Source organism: Manis javanica, chromosome 2, assembly GCF_040802235.1.
Source record: "Manis javanica isolate MJ-LG chromosome 2, MJ_LKY, whole genome shotgun sequence".
In the NCBI taxonomy this organism is placed as follows: Eukaryota; Metazoa; Chordata; class Mammalia; order Pholidota; family Manidae; genus Manis; species Manis javanica.
In genome coordinates, this window is record NC_133157.1 from 7,877,672 (window position 1) to 7,904,783 (window position 27,112).

At 43.4% G+C, this 27,112-nt stretch overlaps 1 protein-coding gene across 3 annotated transcripts in view; it reads right to left on the reverse strand.

Moving 5' to 3' along the window:
* Window positions 1–27,112, reverse strand: part of GARNL3 (GTPase activating Rap/RanGAP domain like 3) — a 132,729-nt gene that overhangs the window by 84,996 nt on the left and 20,621 nt on the right. For 2 of the 3 annotated variants that reach the window (XM_073224262.1, XM_037008129.2), the window contains one exon: window positions 14,415–14,484. The exons of the other annotated variant lie outside the window; for it this stretch is intronic. In XM_073224262.1, the coding sequence (XP_073080363.1) occupies window positions 14,415–14,484 (70 nt within the window). The remainder of the gene's footprint in view (window positions 1–14,414; window positions 14,485–27,112) is intronic. 3 annotated transcript variants of the gene reach the window in all.

Here is a 27,112-nt window from a genome sequence, read left to right on the forward strand (position 1 = left end):
GAGAAGCTGCAGTACCCAAAGGACAATAAGAGCCACTTATGCATTCTGTCGCTGAAAAATACAAGATCTGAGTAGCTCTTTGTTTTTGTTTGAAGATTTTGTAAAGAGAAAAAAGCAATATGAGAGCTATGAAAAAAGTTATATATGATCCTGAAAACTAAAAAAAAGGAAACACACCATTTTTTCTATGAAACCAAAATAAAATTTCAGAAAAGTAGTTGTTGTCCTCAGTAATAGAGACATAATCATTGCAACAAGTGCATAAAGCTTGTGGAAGTGGGTGAGATTAAAAAAAGTAGATCAAAAACTGCAAATGCAGGATTAAAATCCTCACTGGGAGGAAAGCAAAATGTTCACTGTAGAAAGCAGGAACAATGATATGTTCATCACGGAGAAGCCATCCCAGAATGAAAAGGAACAAAAGAAAATGAAAATAATGACAAAGAAAGACAGTTATGGAGAAAAGAGCAAGAGATCTTCCTTATTGTTTTGAAAAAGAAAAAATGAGCAATAATCAAAGATACAGCAGAAGAAAATAATCATCCTTCACGTAAGATCTGGGTCTAAGAATCAAGGAGATGCAATGTTTTAGACAAAATTGATGAAAAGAGAAACATACAGAGAAATTATGGAAAATAATTTTAAAATAAAAGAATAAAAAGGAAGATCTGAGAAAAATCCAGGCAAGAAAAGTTACTAAGAAAGAAAATAAACTGCCTTAGACTTCTCTTCAGAGCACTGAAGGATAGAAGATAATTATGTCAGATGTAACAGTGTCCCCAAATTTACGTCTACCTGGAATCTCAGAATGTGCCCTTATGCGCAAAAAGGGACTTCGCCGAAGTAACTGGTTAAGTTAAGATGAGATCATGCTGGATTAAAGAGGGACAGGAAGTCCATGGCTGGTGACTGTAAGAGGAGAGAGGGAGACGCAGGGAGGAAGGCCGTGTGATGGCAGCAGCAGAGGTTGGAGGGGTGCAGCTGCAAGTGAAAGGATGTCAGGGGTCACTGACGACCCCGAAGCCAGAGGAGGCCAGGAGGGCTGTGTCCCCAGACCCTGCAGAGAAGGAGAATGGCCCTGCCCACATCTTGATTTGGGACTTCTAGCCTCCAGAACAATGACAGAATAAACTTCTGCTGGTTTAAGCCATTCAGTTCGTGGTAACTTGTTATGGCAGGCCTATGAAACTGATACAACATCAGGTCAAACTTTGTGAAGTTCTAAGAGAAAGAGGTGATGAATCAGAAATTTAAAAACCACCCAAGTGTTGTTGTGGAAGCCATAACTTGAGGCATTCTCAGATTGAGGTAAGATACCCTCATTCTGCCTAAAAAACTTACCTGGGATGGAGCTAGAGGGTATTATGCTCAGTGAAATAAGCCAGGCAGAGAAAGACAAGTACCGAATGATTTCCCTCATGTGTGGAGTAGAATAACGAAACAAGACTGAAGGAACAAAACAGTAGCAGACTCACAGACTCCAAGAAGGGACTAGCAGTTATCAAAGGGGAGGGGTGAGGGAGGGTGGGTGGGGAAGGAGGGAGAAGGGGGTTGAGGGGTATTATGATTGGCACACATAATGTGCAGGGGGATCACAGGGAAGACAGTGTAGCACAGAGAAGGCAAGTAGGGATACACTGATGGACAGTGACTGCAATTGGGTGGGGGGGGGACTTAATAATATGGGTGAATGTAGTGACCACAATGTTTTTCATGTGAAACCTTAATAAGAGTATATATCAATGATACTGTAATAAAAAAAAACCTTACTTGGAACTCCAGGACAAGGATGCCTTACTATTGTTCTGGAGGTCATAACCAGCACAATTAGACATCAGGAAGAAAGCGATTTGGATGGGAGAAGACAAAATTGTTTGTGGAAGAGCATCTATGGCTTCAAAAAGATTATACTTTTGTTTTTAAATAAACAATAAAATATACAAACCCATTTTGTATACAAATTTAATTACTAAAGGGACACATAATAAGTCTTAATAGTGATGACCTGTAGGACAAGGTGATAGGATTACAGATGAATTTAATTTTCCTGTGCTTTGCAGTATATTTCAGATTTTCTACAGCAAGCATATATTCCTTTTATAATCCAAAAAGTATATTTAGAAGTACATCAGTGTGCGCATGCACACACAAATATACAAAGACTGGGAAGTAATATAAAACATTTAAGAAGGAAAAAGAGAATTTATCAGATACCAGATTTTTAGCAAAACTGCTCTTCTAGCTGACATGGACTTCTGTCAGGGGCCTAAGTACCACTGGGGATCTAACAACAAAGAACCAGGAGGCCCTTAGAAAAGGTAAGAAATGCCCACAAATAATTACAGTATAAAATATGACAGGTGCCATAATGAAATGCAAAGAGAAGTAGGGTTCTGAAGCGTGAAAGATGACTTTCCCACAGGGGGTTCCAGAAGGCTTCATGGACACCAGAACTGGAAGGAGCACATTTCAAGAAGGCATCTGAGAAGGATGGAGGGGCAGGGAGGAACCCCAGCAGCCTGGGTAATGCTGGGTAAAGGCCTGTTTGGCTGGGCTGTGGGCCGCATGACTGAAGGCTCCAAAGATAGGTTGGCGTGAGCCTGTGGAAGCCTTAAATGTCAAGCTGAAGAGTCCCGCCTTCATTCCATAAGCAGAGGAGAGATGCTGATGGCTTCTTGTCGTTACCTGTTTGTTTGCAGGTGTAAAGGTGACTCTGACAGAGCTGCACACTGGGAAAGCTCCTTGGAGCATTAAGGAAATCAAAGGCCCCACACTCAGGCTAAGTACGGCTGAGGATTCTGACAAACTGGGTGTACTCTTACCAAAACTTGTTGAATGGAATCTTTGAGAAATCAAGAAGAGCACGAGAAAGTGCCAGAAGCTCAGGGAAAGAGGAAATGACATAAACGGCACACAAAGGCATGTGTAGAAGCATGCTCTTTTCCTATTCCCGTCAAGAGATCAAATGAGAAACATACAAGGAATTTATAGTCTCTTTCAAAAGACAAGCTTATAAAAAATGTACACTACTTGGCCTGCTCCAGACATACTGAATCAGAACCGGAAGTTTAAACAAACTCAAGTGATTTTTACGTCCAATAAAGTGTGAGGGGCACTGGAGCAGCCTAAAAAAATGGCAAGATAACAGAACTTTCAAGTAAATACAACCTACAGTGGATAAGGTAGGGAGATAAGCTGTGCAACTTACTAGGTGTGTAACCTTGCACAAGTTAGTTAATGTCTCTGAATCTCAGTGACCTCATCTGTAAAGCGGGTAGTTGTGAAATTTAAATTAGTACACATACATGCGTACATATTTCCATGCATATGTATATACGTATATGTGTATGTGTTTGTCTACCCATCACTCAAAACGCTGTCTGAGCTGTATGTGCATAACCATGTGAATAAAGAAAAACTAAGCCATGAATTTGCCCAGAACACAGAACCAAGAGGATTTGGGAAGGTGATGCCCTGGTTTCTGGAATTAGCAGCTGGAAAGATGGGTGTGCCATTCCCTCAGTGGTTTGGGGTGGCGGAAGAGGGACAATGCTGAGCTCAGTTTGGAGCACGTTTTGGTTCAGTTGCCTACAGGTCATCCCAAGGTAGATGTCTGGCCGCATTTGGGCAAATGGTCGTAGGCTGTGGACTGAGATCCGGGAAGAATACATGGATCTGCTCGAGTTTCCAGTCTAAAGGCAGCAGCTGAAGTCGTGGGGGTAGGAGAGATGCCCAGGGAAGAGCATGTAGAGAGAGGACGGCGTTGGAGACAGAAGCCTAAGGGGCATCAATACTTCAGGGCCAGACAGGAGAGAGGGAATCCATAAAGAAGCAGAGAAGGTGAAGCAGGGGGGCTGGAGGAGTAGATGAGAGAGCAGGGACACAGACGCTGAGCGGGGAGAAACCTCAGGGAGCCCGTGCCGCCGTGGGCTCCTGTACCATAAAGACGAGAAGCACCACTGGCTTCGGGAGCAAGGAGGTCTTTAATGACCTTGGCAAGAGCAGGCTCAGAACAAGGAGAGGAAATCTCCGAGGGAGGAATTCAGAAGGGAAATTTGTGAAACTATCGCAGGGATCAAAAAGAGAATTTAGAGTGGCTGAAATGTACTCCCAGAATAATTAAAGAGTCTTCACATCTATTAGGCAAATGCAGTTTGAAACTGTATTTTAAAAGACTGCAACGCACTGATAACTACAACAGACTGATTAAAAAGCTGAAGCCCAAAAACATACAATCTTTTTCTTACATATAAAGGAACACAAAGCAACCACATCAACTAAATGCATAACGTAGTTCACCATGAAAATCAGAATATCCGTTGTGGCTCGACAGTAACAGGGGGCATGGAGCTGGGAGCGCTTTGTGGATTTGGGCGCATGACTTTTCCAGAATGTACCCAGTGGAATAAAACAAGGGAAGCAAATTTCAGAACCCATGGGTACTCCCCTCTCTTACAAAGAGGGTGAAAAGCTGCTCCAAGCTGTGGAATGGGTGTGCGCCTGAAGAAAACAGGGACTTGGCTTGAGACAGGAGGCAGCGGACAGATGAGGGTCTCAGCGTAGGGGTCTGGGGGAGACCTGAGCACAACCTCAGATGCCCTTGATCTGCAGTCCCAGGAACTCTGTCCCGAGTTGCCTGCCAGCAGGCAGTTACTAAGCTAAAAGTCCTCCACTGTATTTGAGGGCCTAAAAGAAGAGCTCTGAATGTTCAGAGCCCACATGGCAAGAGGTTGGAAGAAACATAAAATCCCTTTTCAACTTTAACGGCACCGGAAGAGGCAGAAGAGTGGTTTTCAGACTTGCACGTGTTGTGTGTTCATGGCCGTCCAATACTACAGCTTTGATGGTAGACCAGCCTAAGTTCAGAAGTAAACCCAGCTTCTTAAAAAGCACTTTCAGAAAGCTGAAATAATTTCCAATCATCAGAACAGTATACAAAGGTATAGAACAACATATTTTTTATCAAGTTTAAAATTTCTTTTGGCAACAAAAAGATGATACCCACTGTCAAGCCTGGTCTTAGTGAAAGTGGAGGCGGACACATGCCAGGGCCCAGTGTAGGGCAGAGGGCACTGGGGGCAGCAAGCGGCAAAGGATATGATCAAACAGGCACCGAGAAAGACTGTGTTTGAGACACACAGTAGAATCTTACCTCCTGAGTATATAACAAACCATAGCTGTGGTAGAAAAAAACTAGAAAAAGCTCAGTTTCCTGTGCTGAAGAATTAACTGAGCAAACATATGTTAACAGCTTCTATCTCCGGTTATATAAGAAATAAATCCAAATGTGAAAGTATTTTTATAGTAACCAGGACATCATCTCAGCAGCTGAAGACCACTAGTTAGTGAGCAGACCCCAGATGCCAGCGGAAGGATTAGGAACCAGGGATTGTGAGCAGAGCTGAAGTGGCTGCGGCCGCACGGAGGATGGCTCTGAGGACAAAAGACGGGGCTGGCCTGGAAGGGAAGGCTCCTGTGGCTGCCAAGAAGAGCCTGAGCAGCCCAGGACCTGCAGAAGGGAGGGAGTGGGGGGTCTGCAGCTCTAGTTTTGAAACTAGAGAGGATGCTGATGCTGCATATTATGGAAGTGGCTGTTCCCAGGACCTTTGCTTGGAAAACATGGAGGACTTGCCTGGCATCCTTCTTACAGTGTGTGTTTATCTAGTGGATTTGGCCCAGTTTTGTGTGCCAACTGTCCATACTATTAGCACAGAGCTCCGTGCTCAAGATGGTCACCAAATGGCTAGTCAGGTGGTACTAATTCTCCCCAAGTGTTGTTGATCCTAGAAAAATAGGCCTGAAAATCACACTGTATCAAAAAGTGGGGTCTGGGGGAAGTCAAGGGTCAAACTCATTCTATAAACCAGACAACCATCAATGGGGGACAGAGGATATGAGGTTAAGGCTAGATACAGAAATACATTTTTTTGCTTACACTCTACCTTATTTAAAACAGTATCTAATGCTGCTTACTGAAGTATATCTTACTCAAAGGATAAAATTAGATACAGAGCAAGCTCAGAACAAAGGGGAGTTAGGGCAAATCAACTGAAAACAAGAATAAGATGGGGACACATGTTATAAAGACTTTGAAGACAGTTGATGGGTGAGCCATTAATGGGGTTCTGAGCTTCCTAGAGGCCAATGCAAAGAGGAAAGAGCCCAGTCATTATTAACAGGCTTTCCACTGCCTATGAGGTCAATGATGAAGCAGCTTCTCAGAAGAAGCAAGGTACTTTTTGGTTCTGAGACAAACTTTTCTCATAGGTCGTTTTAAAAGAGACACCGTGTGGCAGACTGAGAACAATCCTCTAGAGCATCTAGCATGAGACATACTGTATCAAAACAGCTCTTCTCCAGATCCATATGGCTCTTCTCCACTCTGTCCATCAACGCAGGTAAAGGCATAACACCAAGGCACAGACCCAGAGGAGATGTCCAGGAGGGCCAAGAAAGACAGGCCACGTGTCTGTAGCTATCTCATGGTCAGGATTAATCCAGGAATTACATATAAACTGTTTATGGCATGGACATCTCTTCGGATAATTCTTTATGAAAATCAAGCTTTGGTTAACATTTGGACAGAAGAGAGTTTGAAATATATGCTGGAGCTAAAACCTAATGCAGAGCTGCTCTATGCTGTTGATTAAGGGCAGAGGTGTTTGCTGCTTCGGTTACCCTCATCTCCCTAGCAAACACCCTCCAAGCAGCAGGGCTTGCCGACTAAGAGACTGTTTGGGAGTCAGATAGGCCTGAGTTTAAGTGTCACTGTTACCACCCGCTTGCTGTGGGCCCTCTCTGAGCTCTTCAGTGATGTGGGAATCCATCCAGCATCCACAAATGTCTTCGGGGTGCCCGCGGTGTGTGGCTTGACCAAATAATAATTACTGCCTCCAATCGCTTGTGAGGGTCAAATAGGTAAATCATCTAAAGGGTTTAGCTCAGTGACTGGTCCACAGAAAGCATTCAATAAGTGTTAAAACTGGTAATGGTAATAACAAAAGAATAATCAAAATAAAAGATTTCTGGTTCCCTTCCAATACCTAAATAATTAAGAGTAAGGTCTCAACGATCTACATCACAGAAAACGGCTGCAATAATTTTAGCCGGGAAAGGGGTCAAAGCCAGCCTTACCAGTCACCCACAAAGGCAACAAAAAAATCCAAAAAAGCACCCACAGTCTTCAGCCATGTTAACCTATTGACGGATTCTCGAAAGTAAACCGTGCCTTGAGGTACCTAAATGAGTCAACCGACTACGTAAGACTTTATATAGTGAAATATTAAGGAACATCTGCCAAAAGCATGATTTTAGCTGTAGAATGTCGGTCTTGATGTTTTGATGTTGCTGAAGGAAAGAGGCTGGGACCCTCATTCATCTCTCAATTTGGTAATACTATATAGAATATAATTTCTCCCATAAAATGCCTATGAAAATGAAAGGCCTCTTCTACCCTGAACAGAGACCAAAACTGCGCTGTGTTAGGGATGCTGGACAGGCGAAAAAATCACTCATTAGCCAAGAGTCATCTTCCTGTACAACAGTCCCAAGGGGAAAATTCAAATGTGTGCCTGAGCATAGATATAAAATACTACACAGGGGACACCGGGAATCCTCCAACTGTCAAAACCTTGAGTGTTGATATCTGTAGATGCCAAGCAAGTTCACCGTAAACCATTCCTTTGACAGTAATTAGGACAGCCAGGTATCTTCTGAGGCCACCCTGAGTTCCTAACAACAAAAGCATGCCATCCCCATAGAGAAGCATTTGTGTTTCTTTCCTATACAGCAGGGGAGCAGGCGGCTCATCACAATGTAGGCTTGAGACACCAAGGTACAAGTTTAAAAAGGAATGGACAATATACTACCCTGTTCCATCCTGACTTGAAATGACTTGCAGGTTGTGACTTCCCCAGAAGCATCAAGATGAGGGGTTATATGAGAATCAGCAGCTGGGCTGTGCGGGGAGAGATCTATATTGTGCTCATACCATTTGTCATTCATAACACACCGGTTTCTTATCCTCAGAGTCAAAGGCCAAGAAAAGATCAATAAAAGCTACAAACAATCTTATGCTTTTTCTGACAGATTTCGATATAAAGTGGTGAAGAATGGCTGCTGGTGGGAGAGCTGGGCCTTGCTTAGAATGCTGGTGAGAGACCAGACTTTCAATTCATCAACAAGAAAAATGGCATGTGTTTTAGGTGGCATGCCCTGCAAGCTAATGAGTCCAGCTATACTCGGGGGAGGGGAGTCAAAGGGGCCCGCTTTTCCTTCCCCTCCTCTATTTTTGGTGGGTTAGGCTCCTCTCTAATTCCACCCACACTGAACAATTCATCCACCCCTGCCATCAATATTCACTAAGTAACTGATGTTAAGCACCGTGTTTGGTACTAGGGATACAGTGGTAAGTGAAGGGCTGTGATTCCTATTTTTAGGGAGTTTATAATCTATTTCCTTGTTTATGGGATTTAAAAAGTATCAAGGATAACAGTCCACTGGCAGAGGAAGAAGTTTTTACCAAGTGCTTTTAGTTTGAGCTTTTAAGTCATCTACTATATGAAGGGATGTTAGAAACACATTTGGGGATTCTTTTCCAGCTGAAACTATCATCTATATCCTTCTCGGACTGAGCCCTATCCACAAACTTTGCAGAGGAAAAGGGTCTAGTAGGCCATATTCATACCACCTGACCCCAGTGCCCTGAACACAACTGTTGGAATCAGAAATAGATACCTAAACCAGAGGAACCAATCCATAACATTCTACTTGGAACTTGAAATTAGGGCCCAAGAATGAACAGATGATGGTGGGCAATGGGGCTGCAAGACCAGGGGCACTGGGCGGGGCTGGAAGTCAAGGCAGTAATAAAAAACATTTAGTAAGAACTTAGTATGTGCCAGGCCCTGTGTCAGGCCCTAGAAATACAATGAACAAGACAGACATGGTCCCCACCTTCACTTCTAGTGGCTAAGTAAGCAAAACATAAAATGAAATAAACACACATTGTGATAAATACTATTAAGAAAATAAACAGAATGCTGAGGTGGAGAATAGCACAGAGAGGGGGACTACTTTAGATAGGGGGGTCAGGGGAGGCCTCTTTGAGAAGGTGACATTTAGGCGGAGAACAGCCGTGAGAAGTGCTGGGGAGCCCATTTCGGGCAGATGGAATAGAATGTGCAAAGGTCCTGGGACAGGGAAGAACTCCGCATGATCTAGAGACCAAATTAAAGCCAGATGTAAGTGCAGTGAGAGGGTGGCATGAGAGAAGGTGGAGAAAGAAGATAGAACAGGGATGAGGCAGGTTCTTGCAGGGCTTTGTAAAGGGTCTGGAGTTGAATGGCAGCCAATGAAGGGTTTTAAGAAAGAAAAGATGTTGTATTGTCAACATTTAAAAATACCACTCTGGCATAAGGATAGACATATAGACCAATAGGATAGAAGAGAAAGCCCAGAAATTAACCCTTGCATCACGATCAATTGATTTTTGACAAAGGGTGCTGAGACCACTGAATGGGGAAAGACAGTCTTTTAACAAGAGGCACTGGGAAAACTGGATCTCCACATGCAAAATAATGAAGTTGGACCCCTAGTTTCTCCATAGACACACAAAATAACTCAAAATAGAGCATAAATCTATTGAATAAAGTTGGACTCTTACCTGACACCATGTATTATATACAAAAATTAACTAAAAATAGATCAAAGATATAAATGTAAAAGCTTATGAAATCTTAGAAGAAACTGTAGGGGGAAATCTTGACATTGGATTTGGCAATGATTTCTTGGACAGGATGCCAAAAACACAGGCAACAAAAGAAAAAAATAGATAAATGGAACTGCATGAAAATTAAAAACTTTTGTGTATCAAAGGACACGGTCAACAGAGTAAAAAGACAACCTACACAATAGGTGAAAATATTTGCCAATCATACATCTGTAAGGGTTTAAAATCCAGAATATATAAGAACTCCTATAATTCAACAACAACAAAACAACCAACGGGACTAAAAAATAGGAGGACTTGCCTACCATTTCTCCAAAGAAGATACCCGAAACGTCAATAAGCACACGAAAACATGCTCAACATTGTTACTCATTAGGGGAAGGCAAATCAAAACTACAACGTGATGTGCCTTCACGCCCATTAGGATGGCTACTGGGAAAAAAAGGAAAAAGACAAATGTTGGTGAGAATGTGGAGAAATTGAAACCCTTATGCACTGTTGCTAGAACTGTAAAAGGGTGAGTGGGCGCTGTGGAAACAAGTTGGGGAGTTCCTCAAAAGTTAAAAATAGAATTACCATATGATCCAGTAATTCCCCTCCTAATTAATACGCCCCAGAGAACTGAAAGTAGGGACTCGAACACACACGCGCACACCGATATTCAGAGCAACGCTATTCACAGTAGCTAAAAAGTGGAACAACCTAGGTGTCCACTGATAGATAAATGGGTAAACATATTGTGGTATATACATACAATGGAATATTATTGATCCATAAAAAGGAAGGAAATTCTGATAAATGCTGTATAATACAGAAGAACCTTGAAAATATTATGCTAAGTGCAATAAACCAAACAAACAAGGACAAATGCTGTACAATTCCACTTACATTAGGCCCCCAGAGTGGGCAAATTCATAGACACCAAATAGAACAGAGGCTACCAGCGGCTGGGGCAAGGCGGGAATGTGGACTTATTGCTTAATGGGTACAGTTTGTGTTTGGGATGATGGAAATTTTCTGAAAGAGAATGGTGGTGATGGTGGCAGAGCATTGTGAATGAACTTAACGCCCTGAATTATGCCCTTAAAAATGGTACATTTTTTCTGTTGTGTGTATTTTACCACGATAAAAAGAAGTACTAAAAGACCAGCACTGCTGGGGAAAATGGGCTGGGGAGAGGCACCTGGGCAATCAGGGAGGCTGGTTTGCAGGGAGGAGAACGGTGCAGCCATGGTGGGAGCCGGGGGTGGGGACGGGGACTGAGAAATCACAGGGACCAGAGGGAACAGAGGAAACAGCTGCCTGCTGGCTTCCCAGTCACACGAGGCCCAGCTGCGTTTCCTGCCCTTCACTTCGGTGAGATTCAGCCGCATTCTTTCAGCGAATTCCCTTATCCTTGCACTGAACCGGCTGAGTGGATCTCTGCTCCTTGCAGGGAACAATCTCTGATTAAGGCAGGAACGCAGCTGGGGTCCAGTTAAGCAGCCTGGGGACTCAAAGTTCGCAGCAGTTGGTTTCTAAAGCAGGCTACAGCTCCCCGGGAACAGAAAAGCTCCCTTTTCCTCCCGGCACAGTGCCCAGCACAGTGTCTGCTGCCCGGGGGGTAGGCCTTCAACAAACAGGTAGTGAAGGAGGGCTGAGAAACCCTCCCCCCGAGCCCAAGGAGATGCGAGGTTCTGCGTTCTCACTCACCAGACTGATACAATTTAAACCAGGGAATGAAGCCCCGGAATCTGTCCTCATTACTGATTTGAATGGCCAAGCTTAGTTCTTCACAAGGCCTTCCATGTGCTTTCTTCAAGGTCAGGAGAAGTTCACACTAAAATTTCACTTTTACACACTCCTGGGTACCCTTCTGCACAGCGTCTCAGGATGCTTAAGATTTACTGGGTTCCCAACAACAGTCATCAAACTAGGTGTAAAAAAAAGATTCAAACTCATTTTTTCACCAACATAGAACACATAAAATGGTTTTTAATTGAATAATAGTCTGTTGTTCACAGATGAGAGAAAATGCTGCCTTCCTAAACCATTGGAGTCAGAATTTCAAGAGATCCTTAGATAGTAAGAATGGAACTCGGCTCACTTCATTTTTCTCAATCATTCCAACCACCAGCGCATGTCATTTCTAACATGGGGAAAACTAGAAACAACCTAATTTTACAAAAGGAGAGGAAAGTGTTACACAGATAATTATTTATCATAATGTTGGGCTATCATGCACTGATTACAATGGCAACTTGAAGACTTTATAACAAGCAGACATTTACCAAACACAGCTGAATGAGAAAAAGAGGAGGGCAAAATTACATATGCATAATTTGATTCAACCATGAAGAAATGACGTTTCCAGCTATAAAGACTGGATATGAGCAGAAAGAGATGGAAACAGTTGCTGCAACGTGGGGAAATCACATGTGGAATTTAAAAAAACATATTTAAAATTTACTTGACAATACTTAAAAAGTTGATTGCACACACACACACACTCTCTCTGTCATGCACACACACACACACACACACACACACCTGCCACACACAATCATGGCTTCAGAGCAAAAACTTGAATGAATGGACTGAAGAGCTTTTGCTCAGTGAGCTGCCCCATCACGCAGATCACTGATGATGAGTCTGGAATTTTCTATGGCAGGGTTTCTTCAGGTGTGGTCCTGGGACCAGCAGCATCAACATCACCCAGGAACTTGTTAGAAATGCAAATTCTGGGTCAATCCCACACCTACTTCATTTGCAATTCTGGGGCTGGGGCCCAGCAATCTGTTTTAATAAACTCTCCCAGTGGTTCTGATGCCTGCTCCAGTTTGAGAACCACTGCTCTTAAGTACCTTCCCAGTCTGATAGTCTGTGATTTCCACAAGTCTATAAACGGTCCACCTTTCATACCTTTGTTAGCTCCTCCCCACACCACTCCTTATCAGATCAGGCCCAAAGTCTTCACCCAAGAGTCAAGGTTCTACTCTTTTAACCAAATTTACCACTACAGCTGGTGAACATGGACTGTGCTTATGTGCATCATCTCATTTAATCCTCCTGACAGCCCTCTAAGGCAGGTAATATTAATGTCCCCATTTCATAGATGAGAAAACTGAGGCCGAAAGAAGTCCAAGACCATACAACTAGTGAATGATGAAATGAGAAATGACTTCACAGTGCAAGTTCTTGCACTGCAGAGAAGTTCGCAGAGACAGTAAGTGATGGAGCTGCCGGGCGAAGCCAGGTCTGTCTGATTTCGAAGCCGGCTTGCCTTGTAACCACTAAGCTCTGCTGCCTCACACTCTGTGAGGCAGGACCATTTGCTCACCGCCCGTGGAATACATCACTGCCAAGAATCACTCTGTTTGCAAATATCAACCAGCTATCTTCTTTGCCACCAACCCACATCCTGTGGCCTCCAGGAGGCCTTCCAGGCTGCTTCCCTGAGATCCTTGGCTAGAATGGGCCACTCCCTCTCTTCTGTCAACCCCCATGGTGCCCTGCCTATATAGCTCTCCCCGTAGATCCCAGTTCCCACCCTGAATTATAGATATGCACACACTCCTTCGGGAAACGTGGTGGTCCGAATTGGCATGATGTCACCAGGGGATGACAAGGACCAGGCGTGGATTGAGTCAATCAATATAGCTTTTATATGATTAAATTTATTCTTTAGATATTTTATGGATCTTATCTGCCTGGCTGGAGAACAGTAAGCTCCTTAAGAACAAGAACCAAATCTTTAACTTATTTTATATTTTCAAGGTACACAGTCAAGTCTGTGATATATGATTGAATTCAAGTAGAATGCTACTGGTACACAACTCCACTATAAATTCTTCTACTATTTAAACCCTGCAAGAATGCAGCTTTTATTATTGGGTTCCATTCAAATGAATCCAAGCAACTCATTTCTTGTAAATAGAAACAATAAATTAATGTTTTTCATAGTGTTAAATAATAATCCAGAGAATTTTATGAGCACATTTGCCTGAAAATTTGTTCAAATTTACATGCAATTGGAAAAAAATCACAATTCTATCTTTTAAAATATTGAGGCTATAAGATGACTTCACTGTGCCTTTTTAAAAAGAAAGCATACTATTTTAAAAAATCATAACACAAATCCCAATGTCTCACAGTTAGGAAAATGTAGACATTTTTGTTCCAAATATCTATCCTGTACTACAATCATTCATCTAGTCCAACAATATACTTTTCACAGGAAAAAAGATCTTATAAATATTCTAATTCCTGTCACATATCCAGAGAGCAAAGGTACAGAAAATCCAAATATGTATTTCAGTGATATTTAAATCTCAAAAACCAGATTTATAAACTTTTAGGAACAAGATAATATGAAAGCCAAATCCTACCTTCCTTAATTCATAGATCATTTTATTTAACTATATGCACCATTAACAGAGAAACAAATACCAAACCACAACACATTTTTCACACCCTGGAAGGCACAGATTAAAAGTATGTAATGATATAAACAAACAGATAAAGATGATCAAAATATTATAGCCTTTCAATAGTCATTAATTCCCTATCCAATCCTTACACTGAACTCACATGGTCTAACAGTAAATATACTGTTATTTATATATATCAGAAGATCTGATGAGCTTGGCGATCCTCTCTAAATCTAAATCAATGTACTACCACTGAACAGACAGTGTAAACTTACCAGCTCCACAGATCCATAATGTTTCCTACTGAAATCCCCACGTCTACAGCCTAGGTCTTCCGAGACAGAGCTGGAACAAAAATGCTTCATCAGTATTATACATAGCGATCTGGCCACAAACCTTCTGCAAAAATCAACTACCATTTGCAAAAAGGGCTGCTATGGAACAGGCTTGCCCCAGCTCCTCACTGCAGGGGAGCCTCCTTGCAACAGACACAGTCCTCAGCAGCCATTGCAGAGCCCGGCTTTCACTGAGCGCTCAGTGAAAAGAAAAACACCCGAGTCATCCCTGGAAGTATAGGCAATGATTGAATTAAATATTTAGTCATTTGGAATCGATTGAAATTTCCAAGGCTACTGGTGGTTTATAATTTCATTTCTGTATAATCAAAGGGGATAGAAGCCCTGCAGTAAACTTGAGGCAAGGGACAAAGCTTGCAATTATCTTTCATTTAAGAGAGCCTCTTTGTCCCAAACAGCCAACATAAAAAATAACCAGCATTATGTGATGCTGTATCAGAAAAATAAAACTTTAAATAGGAGGAAAAAAACTTCAAAGTCCTGGTGGGTCCTCCCCTTTATAATTTATGACAATTGGACAATATGAAGAAAGACCAGGATTGGCAGAAAATCTAAAACTCTAATTTCCAAGTATATTTAGTTTTTAGAGAGCAGTAGCTTTTCCACCCCTCCCCCTAAAAAAGGCTTAAATCCGGGAAGGAAGATCACATGTGTAGTTGAAGAAGCGCAATTAAAACAAGGGCAAAATTGTTAGTGCATTTGCATCTTGAATGCATAGTCACACACTCGAAAGACATGTATCTTACCAACTAGTTAGTATATTGAGGACCCCAAGCAGTACTCATGAAACCACCCAAGATCCACAGATACAAGCAGTTTTAGTAAGTTTTATTCTAATATGTCATGCAAATAACTCTAATAAAACAGGAGACAAAACTACACAGGAATTACATGTTTAATATATGCAAAATACTTGGGATCTAGCATGCAGAGAAGGGTGCATTTTGTACCTTTTCATCCTTCCTTAAAAGGTAGGCTACATTTTCTACATTACAGCCCTCTTGGCACAACAGAGAGATTGACTCTGATGTTTAGCATCCACAGAACTGACTCTGCCAGGACACTATTTGATAGGCTCCAAGAAAGACAGCATGAGAGAAATGAGATTAGAGTCTAATGGTATTTTGCTTCCCCCATTTCACAGAGATGGCTGAATTAATTTTATATGAGAAATTTAACATTTTCTAGTCCTTGTTTCCTTAGCCGAAAATGTGCAACAAATAAATGAATGCAGCTTGGAAGGGTGTCCCAGATATTACTCAGGCTGCCTTCCTGCTTCTAGAGACATGATTTTCTATCCCCTCCCGCCAAAAAAAAAAAATCTCTCTGACAGATTTAAAAACTTTCCTCTATATCCTATTCTGGTCACATTCTAATATATCCTCTATGCCTGTCTTCTAAGGCCATCTTGAAAACCTTCATGGAGAATACTGTCACTGCCCTACATATCAGTTGCAGGGGCCCTGAGTTACCAAGAGAGAGGGGGCTCCAGGGAGAGGAGTGTCACTCAGAGATCGGCCACAGCGCGGACACACAATGGCTGTTGACTGAAAGCTCTGCCCAGCTCTCAGCCCACCTCTGTAGCGTCGGCCAGGCCCACTACCCAATCATCACTAGCAGCAGCAGCTTCCAACACAAACGGCCAATGACATGCAAAGAGCAAGAATGCTGGGCAGGGGGCCCTCCCTGGGCTGCTCCCGCACTTCCAGGGGGGGCTCAGGCATGCTGCCAGCTCCCTAACTTTGCCAGCAGCAAAGAGGAGGACCCTACATCCTGGAGCAACCACCTCCTTAGGAGCCTCATTGAGGGAAAACATCATCCTATGAAAACAACACAGAGAAATAAACAGAACAGCTGCTATCGGTGCCCTTTTCCTCCCTCTAATTACATTTCATCCAATACTCTGCAGATATAGTACCTGCTGATGGCAGGAACCAGGCAGAACTGGGCACGGAGTGAGGGGGGCGGCTGTTCTGGGGCTGCTGAGGCACTCTAACCCATCAGGCTAAAGAACCCACCCCATGCCCCTGCTCCCTCCTTGGCACCCGCACAGGGGATGTGGTCAGAGGAACTAATTGTTCCATGAGGAGCTCTGTTCTCCCTTCCAGGGCCTCAGTGTCTGACCCACTACTTGGCACAAACATGCAGTAAATGTTTATTATCTTAATGAAGGTAATTGCACATCTTCTGGCTCTTTCTAACTAATGCCTGACAGCACCCCTCCTGAGCAGCGAATCAGGCTGCCTGTAGACATTCTCCCTGATAAGCCACTGGTAGTGATCCCATCCGCAGAGACAGTCCTGGCCCAAGAAGCAGACACTGCTCTGTGCATGCCAAAACCTGTTCGTTTTCCTCTTGGACTTGTCGCTACACTACATTTCCTAGCCCCTCTTGCAGTAAGGGTGACCATGTGACTTAGCTCTGGGTAAGAGAAGAGGGAAGTGATGTGCATGACTTCCAGGCACAGCCCATGGGGGGCGCTAGCTCCCACTCCCGAGGCCAGCAGGCTGGAGAGGACTTTCAAGACCTTCAGGAGGGCAGAGCTTCAAGATGGAAAATGCCTGGGTCTCTGAATGACCAAGTGGAAGGTCACACGTCCAACAACATCTGCATTCGACTACGGTGTGAGCAAGAGAGAAACATTTAGTTGTTTTAGGCCCATAGAATTTGGGTTTACCTGTTAAAGCTGCTGTGTTACTTGAACCAATAGGGAAGTCGGGATCTTGCAGTGGGGCGCTACCATGGCAACAACCTGAAATATGTGCACCAGCTTAGTAGGCAGGAAGCAGCCAGTGAGGAAATTGATCTCAGAGGTTGGGAAGATGGAGGTCCATGTTGCACAGTAGCAAAATGTCTGGTAAGACTTACTACAGTAATTTAGAACGTGGGCCTGTGCCCTGTGGGCAGCAACTCCAGGGAAAGCAGCCAGACTGGTGGGAGTGATGCAGTTTGCTGGCTCCTCCTGGTCGACCTAAGCGAGTCTTTTCACAAGGAAGAGACAAGCCCGGGCAAGAACTAGCTGGGTTTCAAGCAAAGACAGAAGGGAAGAGAGTCTAAAGACGGAGGTCTTCACAGGCTGGAGAAATCACTGTTTCTGGACCTCAAACGATAAGAGCTCTGGCCAGTGAAATGTGGGTTGAAATGATGGGTACCTCGTCCAGACCTAACCCATAAGAATTTCCTATGAATCATCTTTGCTCTCTTTCCTCATGTCCACTGGCTTAATGGAGCGGGCTCCGAGGACCAAGAGGCGGCAAGTCTCAATATGAAGGAGCACAGGTCCCTCAGTGACCACACAGAAGGTCCCGGTACGAGTACTCTCACTGGGCTGTGATGTGAGGCATAACTTCCGTTTGTTTTAGGTCACTAGGATTCAGGGTTTATCTACTACAACAGATGTTTTTATTTCAATACAGATCTCTGTAGGTAACAGAAGGTAATATAAGAATTACTCTAAGGGGTTGTCAGTGGGCTGGTGGGCCAGGGTTATTGGAACTCAGCCATGCCCTTCGGTTACAACGGCAGACTCGAGTAGTTGCAGCAGAGACCTGCATGTCCCCAAGGCCCAAGCTATTTATCATCAGGCCCTTTACAGAAAAAGTTTGCCCAACCCCTGCCTTAAAGCCTCAGGAATAACCTTCTGTTTGTTTCAGGCCTACCCAGAAACTGATTAGTATGCCACTGAAAATACATGATAGCAATGTCTATCAGGCTTGGAGTCCATTAGAATGGCTGGGGGAGCTTTTCTAAAAATGCCGATTCCCTGGCCCCATTCCCAGAGGCTGTGATTCAGCATGTCTGTGATGTCAACAAGCAGCTGGGGGAATTCTGATGCAGGTGGTCCACAGACAATGTTTTGAAAAATACTGCTCCTCCAGATGACTCTGGAATCCCTGGGAAACCTGTTAGCCGTTCTGTAGCAATTCTACAAGGAAGGACAAGGCCATGATCAAGTTTGCTATGAATTAGAGGCGGTGTGATCCAGTCCTAAAGTGCATGTGCTTCAGTTACAGACGTGGGTTCTTAACCTCCTTGGATGTTAGTTCCCTCATGTATGAAATGTGGCTGATGGTGTCATCTACCCAACAGCGTTATAAAGAATGAATTAGAAATAGCAGATAAAAGTTCATTATAAGCACAATGTGTGTCACATGAAAACTACTCAAAAATTTATATGCATAAATAATTATTAACTTTTTTAAGAGTTTTAAATATGATGCCCCTTTTCCCTGCAACAGAAAGGGAGCCATAGGACAAGCAGTGGCCTCTTAGGACAGGGCTGAGGGCAGCGTCACCATGGCATCTCATCCCTGATGTGGTGACCTAGCAGGGCTACCTCACCTAGATAATACTGGGGACCTAAGGACATGTCACCAGAACAAGGCAGGTGCAAAAACGGACCAGAGAGCTCAAGTTCCTCGCATGCAATGTGGTCTAGGCTCTAAATATAAACTCTTCTGTTTAGCAAATTAATGCATGAGGATGCTGGATCACACTTTGCAAGCATGAACAGAGCTGAGGACCTTCATGTTAAATCTCTAAATAAGGCCTGGGATGAGAGCAAAGATTTCCAGCCCCACTGCAGAGACTAGAAAAATTAGCATTATATAAGTCAGGTTCCCGGAAAGTAGGACAACCCCCTCCAAAGAGTCAAAGCTATGGAGAATGAATAAGGACAAAAAAGGAAGGCAATTCAGTGACACAGGTCCTTACTCAACTGACCCAGAGCTTAGTCACTGACCTGAACGACTGGCTAGACCCCACCAATCCAATCCAGGCCTCAGTTGTTTCCAGCCCTGCTGGAAGAGTTAAGGCCAATAGTAAGAATGGGGACTCTTCCGGTACCAGCAGAGAATGTGTGAAAAGCAACAGGCAGGTTTTCAGAAGACTACAGAGAGCAGAGATCAATGTCAGGAGCTCCAGAACAATGAATGCCTCAGCCCCCTTGATAAGCAGATAGTACTGGACAGGTGGAAGGGATCCCCCTATTCGAGGGACAGAGAAGCTAAAAAATGTGCCAGACTGCCGATGCAGGCTTGGAAGGAGCGCAGAGCCTCCTAACAACAGGTACTAGAATAGCTTATTGCACATAAGGGACAGTTGTCTCTCCTTCTCACAATAAGTAGCATAAAAAAGCAGAGATGCAATTATACATTCATTTCTAATGAGAAATGGAAAAAGTCTGTTCTCTTTTGAAGAGATTTAAGACACCAAGAAGTAGGAGGTGAGCAGGAAGATTTATTTCTAGAGCGTCAGGGTCCCAGGAAATCAGAGGCCCCCTTGATTTTTGCTGCACACAGCTCCCTGTTCCCCTGCTGTGGTTCTGGGGTTGCTGAACCATGCGGTCCTTGTACCATCCCTCAGCAAGTTCTGCTGGCCAGCAAGTGGTCCAACATGCCTGAATTTGAATTTCGGCTCCATGGCCCCCTAACTCTGTGACCTCAGGCAAGTTTCTTATCCCCTCTCAGCCTGTTTCCTCAACTGTAACATGGGCTTAAAATAACATCTGTCTCCAAGGGAGGATTAAAAGATATCACGAGTGCTTAGCAGTATAACACCTGACACATAGTAGCCACTAAGCAAATGCTGGTTATTGTGACTGTCAGAGACCTTAGCTATCTTGGTCATTACCATGCCCCATGTGTCTGACTCTGAGTGCCTGCATAACAGGCTGCTCAGTAAGTATTTGTTGAATAAATGAGTCATGAATAAATGATACTCCCCCTTCCCTTGTTTCTACTTGAATGCAGGTGGCGTCCTGCTCACTTCTCTTTTCCTCTCCCACCACACCCCTCATCTGCCCTCAGATACTTTGCCGCACCTTTGGCTACATCCATGTTACTTCCACCATTATGCAGTCATCTTTCTCGTTTGAATCCTCTTTCCTCTAACGTTCTGGAATGCATTCCTCATAGTATTTCACTAAGAGGGACCCTACGGTGATGGAGCTGCTCTGTGTCTTACCTAGGAAGGTGGCCACAGGAACCTACCTGTGATAAAACTGAGTGGAACACTGGGAAATCTGAGACAGGTGGATTTTATCAATGAGTTTCCTGGCTGTGATACTGTGCTATAGTTACATAAATGTCACCATGGAGGGGGAACTGGGTAAAGGGTACATGGGACCTCTGTGTTACTTCTTATAACTACATAGGAATCTACAGTTCTCTCAAAATAAAAGATTCAATAAAAAAAAACAGTATCTGAGTAAAAAATCTTTGATTCATTTAATAAACAGTTGCTGAGCACAGGCGGGGTATAGGTACTGGGCCAGTTGCTTAACTGAGATGTGGGTCCCTTCTCTCATAGCGCTTACAGGGCAGCAGGAAACCATAAAGTACACGGGGCTTCACAGGAACAGTACTGTGTGAGCAGAGCCCACCTGTGCACAGCAAATCTGTAAATTGTAAAAAGCCTCTTTTTATTCCTTTATAAGTAGCATATGTAATCTTCAGGTGTGAGTGCCCACGTAGAGCCTAGGACATCTGTAGCAGCTCAAGACCCACCACTCAGAAAGCTGGGAACTGCTACCAAAAGATGATTCCTGCAAAGTGTAATGTCTGCACATCTGTTCTCTCCCTTCCCACCTTTCAGGGACCTTGGCTTCTCCTTTCACGTAAGGTCAGACTGGAGGCCTTTCCAGCTCAGAGTATAACTTGCATACATGACCACAAAGTGTTCAACAGAAACTGATTTAAGGACAAAAAAAGTCAGCAGACAACATTGATTTCCTGCAGATTTTACTTCTTTGGGGGAATCCCTCCAAAGTCTGTCTCTGCAGGCTCTCAAAGCTTCCCCACGGAGATGCACATGATCTGTCTCCACCTCCACTCAGGCCCAGAAGGGAGGCATGCTAACAGAGTGGGTGCTTCTGAACAGCCCCCTCAGTGGCAAGAATCCCAGAAAACACCCAGGTCATTCTGACCCTTGTTACTTAGTGTGACCTTGGACCCGAGCTGGTCAGAAATGTGGACTCGGGCCCCACGCCAGCCCTGATAAAACAGAATCATCATTTTAACAAGATCCTCTGAGGATTCATATACACTATGAAATTTGAGAAGCACTGATTCTAGACCTTGGATCTCAAACCTAGCTACACATTAGAATCACCCGGATTTTTTTTCCTAATTTATTTTATTATGAAATATTTTAAGACACCGAGAAACAAAGAATAATATAACGAACATTGTAGACAGACTTGAAACCCCTGTGTAACTCTCTTTGATCTCATTTTCATCTCTCCTTCCTCTGAAACAATCACTAAGCAATTTGGTTTATACTTCCTGCTCACATTTTTATATTTGCATTATACACTTATTCACAAGCAATATACATTTGCTTAGCATGTTTTAAAGTTTTACCCAAGTGAATACATAGTGTAGCATGCCTATCTTCAGAAACCTAACTTTTTGGTCGAACAACTTGTTTTTGAGATTTGTACACGTTGGTACCTGTAGCTCTAATTCATTCACTTACACCGCTCTCTAGTACCTGCTGGATCAACATCCCACTGTTCTCCTTTCTCCTACTGGGGACAGTTTAGTTATTTCCAATTTTTAAACAATGCTGCAATGAACATCCTTTTACATCTCTCTGTGAATACAAGTGCAATGGTATGCCCAGATTGGGCCATATGTGCATTTTTTCCCTTACATACTATCACATTTGCTTTCCAAAGTGAGCATACCAATTTACTCCCCCATCTGCAGTGTGTGAGCTCTATTTGCTCTACATCCTAGTCAACACTTAGTATTGTCAGAAAATTGGTTTTTGCCAGTCTGAAGGATATGAAATGGTGTCTCACTGAGGTGTGGTTTCAATTTGAATTTCCCTGATAACACAAGAGCTTGAACATCTTTTCCTATGCGTATTGGCCATTGGGCTACTTGTTCCAAATCCATTGCCCACTCCCTTTTTGCAGGTTATTGGTCTTTTTCTAATTGATTTGTAGGAATTATTTGTATGTTCTGAATACCATTCCTTTCTTGCTTAACAAATTATAGATGTCTTCTTCCAGACAGTGGTTTTACTTTTGAAAATTTGCCCCTGATATCTTGTGTCACGCAGAAATCTAAAAATTCTAATATGGACATTTTCAATCTTTTCCTTCACCAGACTGTTTTTCTGACTTAAGAAATCCTTCACCACTCACCACCACAATGTCATGAAGAGAGTCTCCTACTGCTCACTGCACAAGTTTTAAGGTTTGCTTAATACATTTTCATGTAAATAGATAAATGCCCAGTTCCCATGCCAAACCTCCTTGATCAGAATCTTCACGGGTGGGAATGAAGCACCTGTATTTTTACCTGAAATAAATTCCAAACATGATTCTGGAAACGCTGACAGACCCGCTTCCTACCCCCCAGATGCCTGTGGAAGGAATCTCCTTCACAAAATCCCAGAAATCTTATTTCTCCCTCATTGGCTCACCCTTTCTCTTTCTTTTCCCAATCTAAGTGCTCTTTAAGGTGTGACCTTTGAAAGATTTCGCCTCTTTTATAGCATCAATATTACTGACAAGCCTCAGATCCACACCTCAGGGCTTAAGTCATGCTCAGCTGCCTTTCCTGATGCTCCCAGAAGAGCCAGCCCCCGGCAGCGTTTTTCCAAAACTCACCTGATAACTTGGTTTCCCACCTGTCAGATCATGACGTTTTCACCATGACTATTTCACCTTTCACTTCGGCCCTTCCAAGCTCTCCGATCAGTCACTGCACACCCTGGGTGCCCATCTCCCGTCTGCAGCCAGTCCAGTCCCTCAGCCTCCCAGGTCCTCAGTGTTTGACACTCAGATTCCAGCAAAAGCCTCATCAGTCCTCTTGCCTCCTTGTCACAGAATCTTAGGATGGGAGAGGCTTCCAGAAGCCTCCAAGGCCAGAGACTTAAGGGCCATCTGGCGTCCAGCCTGTGATCCGTGATCTGCTTTCTCTGCTAGATACTAGAAGAAGAGCTATCCCGTCTACTTATATGCTCTAGTAATAGGAACAGCGTGCCCCCAAGGCTCTCCATTCTTCCTGTTACACAGGTTTTTTTTCTGTGTTGAACTGAAATCCATCACACCTTAATTCCCACCAGCTGGTCCTCCATCTTCAGCCTTTTGTTTTTCTTAACTTCTTTACCATCACCCACCCTCATCCACCAGCCACTGTCCAGTCTGGGCCGCTCTCCCCTCCCTCCCAGCCCTCCAGCCATACTGCCTTTCCACCTTTTCCTTCAGCTTGCTGAGCATCTTCCAATCTTAGGACCTGGAATGCTCTCTGCAAACTCTTTCTTCTTCCTGATCCACCCCCTACTTCGAGGCTTGAAGTTACAAAGAGGGTATTGGGTTAACATCTGCCTCCCCTACTAGAATGTGAGCTTCACGATGGCAGGTTCTCTGCTGGTTTTGTTCAATACAAAATCCTTAGCACCTTACATGGTATCTCTACCAGGCAAGGACTTAGCTCTTAGAGAGGTTTTATTGAATGATGGATGGATGATGGATGGATGAATGTCAGCCATCCAACCCTCTGGTGCCATATAAAGTAAGATCACTTCTACAGGAAAGCCATTCACATATCTGAGGATAGCCATCAGGTCCCCTAAGGTTTTTCTTTAGGGGGTACTGGGAGTAACACGGGAGGGTGAGGTGAGCCATACTGTGTATGTACCTAGAGAAGGGGCAGGGAAAACATACTTCATAACTTTCTCTAGGGTCAGGCCTGGAGAGACAGCCCCATGCGCTCACAATTCCACCATTGGCTGATGCTGGAAATGAGCTGCATTAGACAGAATATTCATTAAAATTTGTTTTTGAGTCAGACAGAAAAATACTGTAAATGCTGTCTCAGGTCAACCTCCAAAAATTCATTTCAGAGGTTAATACAATGTCGGTAACATAAGCAAACAAATGCTGTGGGAGCCATCACAACAACTGTGACATCATTCACTGGCCATCAGCTCACGATGAATCTCATAGTTCCTACGACTAGTGATTGGTGTCTTTCAACAAATGATAATACAATTAAGTGCAATTGATTGACACTGTAACATCAAAAAAAGTGTTAAACCCATCCAACTGCATACTTAAGATCTTTGCATTATATTGCATGTAAATTACAACACAATAAAGAATTCTTAAAAATATCAGAGGAAATATAGAACTCTAATTCCAAACTTAAATAAAATAATATCTGTATGTTTAGAGAAATTATATGTGCGTGGTGTTGCCTATTTACTTAGCACTGTTTAACCCACCAATCAATAATTTACCGCCTGACCTTAGGCAAGAAACAGCTCCTTTGTGGGCCCTTGTTTCTACAGTTGTAAAATGGGGCTCTATTCATGAATTATTCAGCAAATACTGATAACCATGGTACCTTCCTCATAGGGATGTTGGATTTAATGAGAAAATACCTATGAGCACTTGGTACAATAGCTATTTGAACAAAGGTTGTACATCCATGCCTCTCATTAAGAAGATGAGTGTGTGCCTAAAGAATAACACAAAGAAGAAAAAAAATCTCTTTCTGGAAAGCTAGGGACAAGCCTGAATCTTCCATAATCTAGAATTTTCTCACTTTGGGAATATAGCTGTGAGGGAGAAAACCTTTTTCTCTACACACTTAGGTTCTGTAACTGGGGCTTGTGAATTACACTGACAAAAGAAAGACTAACAGAAGAAAAGGCATACAGATTTTAATTTTAATTTTACATTTGCAAGAGCACCACAGAGAAAAAGACCCAAAGATGCAGTTAGACTCAGGGGCTTTTATACCACTTTAACAAAGGGCGATAAATTGTGGGAAAGTGACTAGACAAAAGATAAAGAGTTCTGGGCTTCTAGGCGAGGTAAATCATGGTGAGGTAAATCCAGGGGGAACCTAATGGTAGATGAGGGTTATTTAGTAAGGTTTGTTTATGCAAAGTCATGTCTGTGCCTTCTCTGTCCCTGGTGAGAAGGGTTGTTCTCCTCCTCTTGGCACAGGAGAGGAGAGGGGGCAGCTTTACCAAGGGAAATTTATGACCTGCTTTTAGGCAGATGAGGGAGGGCAGAGAGTTCTTCCTGTGTCTGCTGCTCTCAATTGCCTTCAGCTTAAAATAATCCTTATGCCCAAGTGGCATATTTCAGGGTGCCATATTCTCATCCCCTTCTTAGCAATACAAATATGTGAAAAATACTTAAGTCTCAAACAAAAATAAATGTTTGTGGAACTGACTGAATTTACGTTGAGTAAGCTAGGAGGGGGGGAAGGCCCCGGTTATGTTCTCAACCATCTCTGTGTTGTCTTCTAATTTTCTGGACCAATGTAAATCCATGCTTGTCTGTGCTCAGATTTCCTCTAGGCACATTTGGACCATGCAGTGGAAGAAAAGCAGCTTATTCTGTGCTTTTAAGCTCAAACGATATTTTTGCAAGGTTTTCTAAAATGTTTATTGCACTAAGCTACCCTGATTCTGAGATAGTGTAAGAAAATGAGATTATGAGACCAGGGGCGAGGGAGACTGGTGAGGGAAGTGGGCAAACAAAAGATAATAATATATAAAGCCAACTTACAGAAATATAGGAAGCCAAAGGATCTTAATTAAGAACATTTATTACCACAGGAAGTGATCAGAAAACAACCAGCCTGCTTCCAAGGCCAAAATGGGATTTAGAAAAGTGAGTGTTGGCTAAGATGAATTTAGGACAGGGCAGCCTGAACTATTGCCTTTTGCTTCTTGAAAGCAATGATTAAAAAGAGTAATGCTACCTAGTCACTATTTATAGTGTGTCTTTATGGTGTTCTGTGCTGCACCTGGAGACGAGGTGAGCACCAAAAATGGGTTGCTGGCCCTTGAGGACTATAAAATTTGAAAGAATAGAAAACTCGAATAGTCAAAGGAATATACTTCTTAGTAATGGCATAACCTCCTTGAGGAGAAATGATTGCTTTTAGCAATTATTCCTCCAGGGAATGCTGAGCTCAGCGGTGAATAGGGAACACGTGGCTTCTGGTTCAAAAGTGAGACCACGCTCCTTCCAGTCCTTAGAGCACACGGAACAGCAGCCCAATGTTTAACTCCATGTCCTCCTCGAATGGGGAAGGTCCACATTCCTCTCCCTTCAATTCAGGCCACACCCTCCCTGGGGACCTCACCCCCATCCCTGTGCCTTCAAATATTACCCCTAAGCTAATGACTCCCCAAACCAAATCTCCACCTTGGATGTCTCTCTCTAACTGCAAATTCAGACTTCCAACTGTGGGGTGCAGTCCGTGGACACCCAGCAGCCCCCAGCACAGAGCATTTCCACATCACACCCACTCCCACTCCTGCCTTTGGGTCTCACTCAGCAGAGCCCCCATCTTCTCCCTAGTCACTCAAAGTCACCTGCCATGTCTTCTCACATCCAACATCTAGCCAGGGGCGAGGTCCTGTTACTGCTCCCTACACAGCCGTCACTTTTGAAAGCGGTATGTTTGTATCTTGTGTTTGTATTTCATTCTTTGAAGAAATACACACTCACTTAGTTCAAAACTCAGAGTCTAAGAGGTCATTCAGAGAGTCTCCTTGTCTCCTGTCTCCCAGGCCCCCATTTCCTTTCCCCACTGGCAACCTGCATTATCCTTTGTGTATCTCCCAGAGATGCTGTG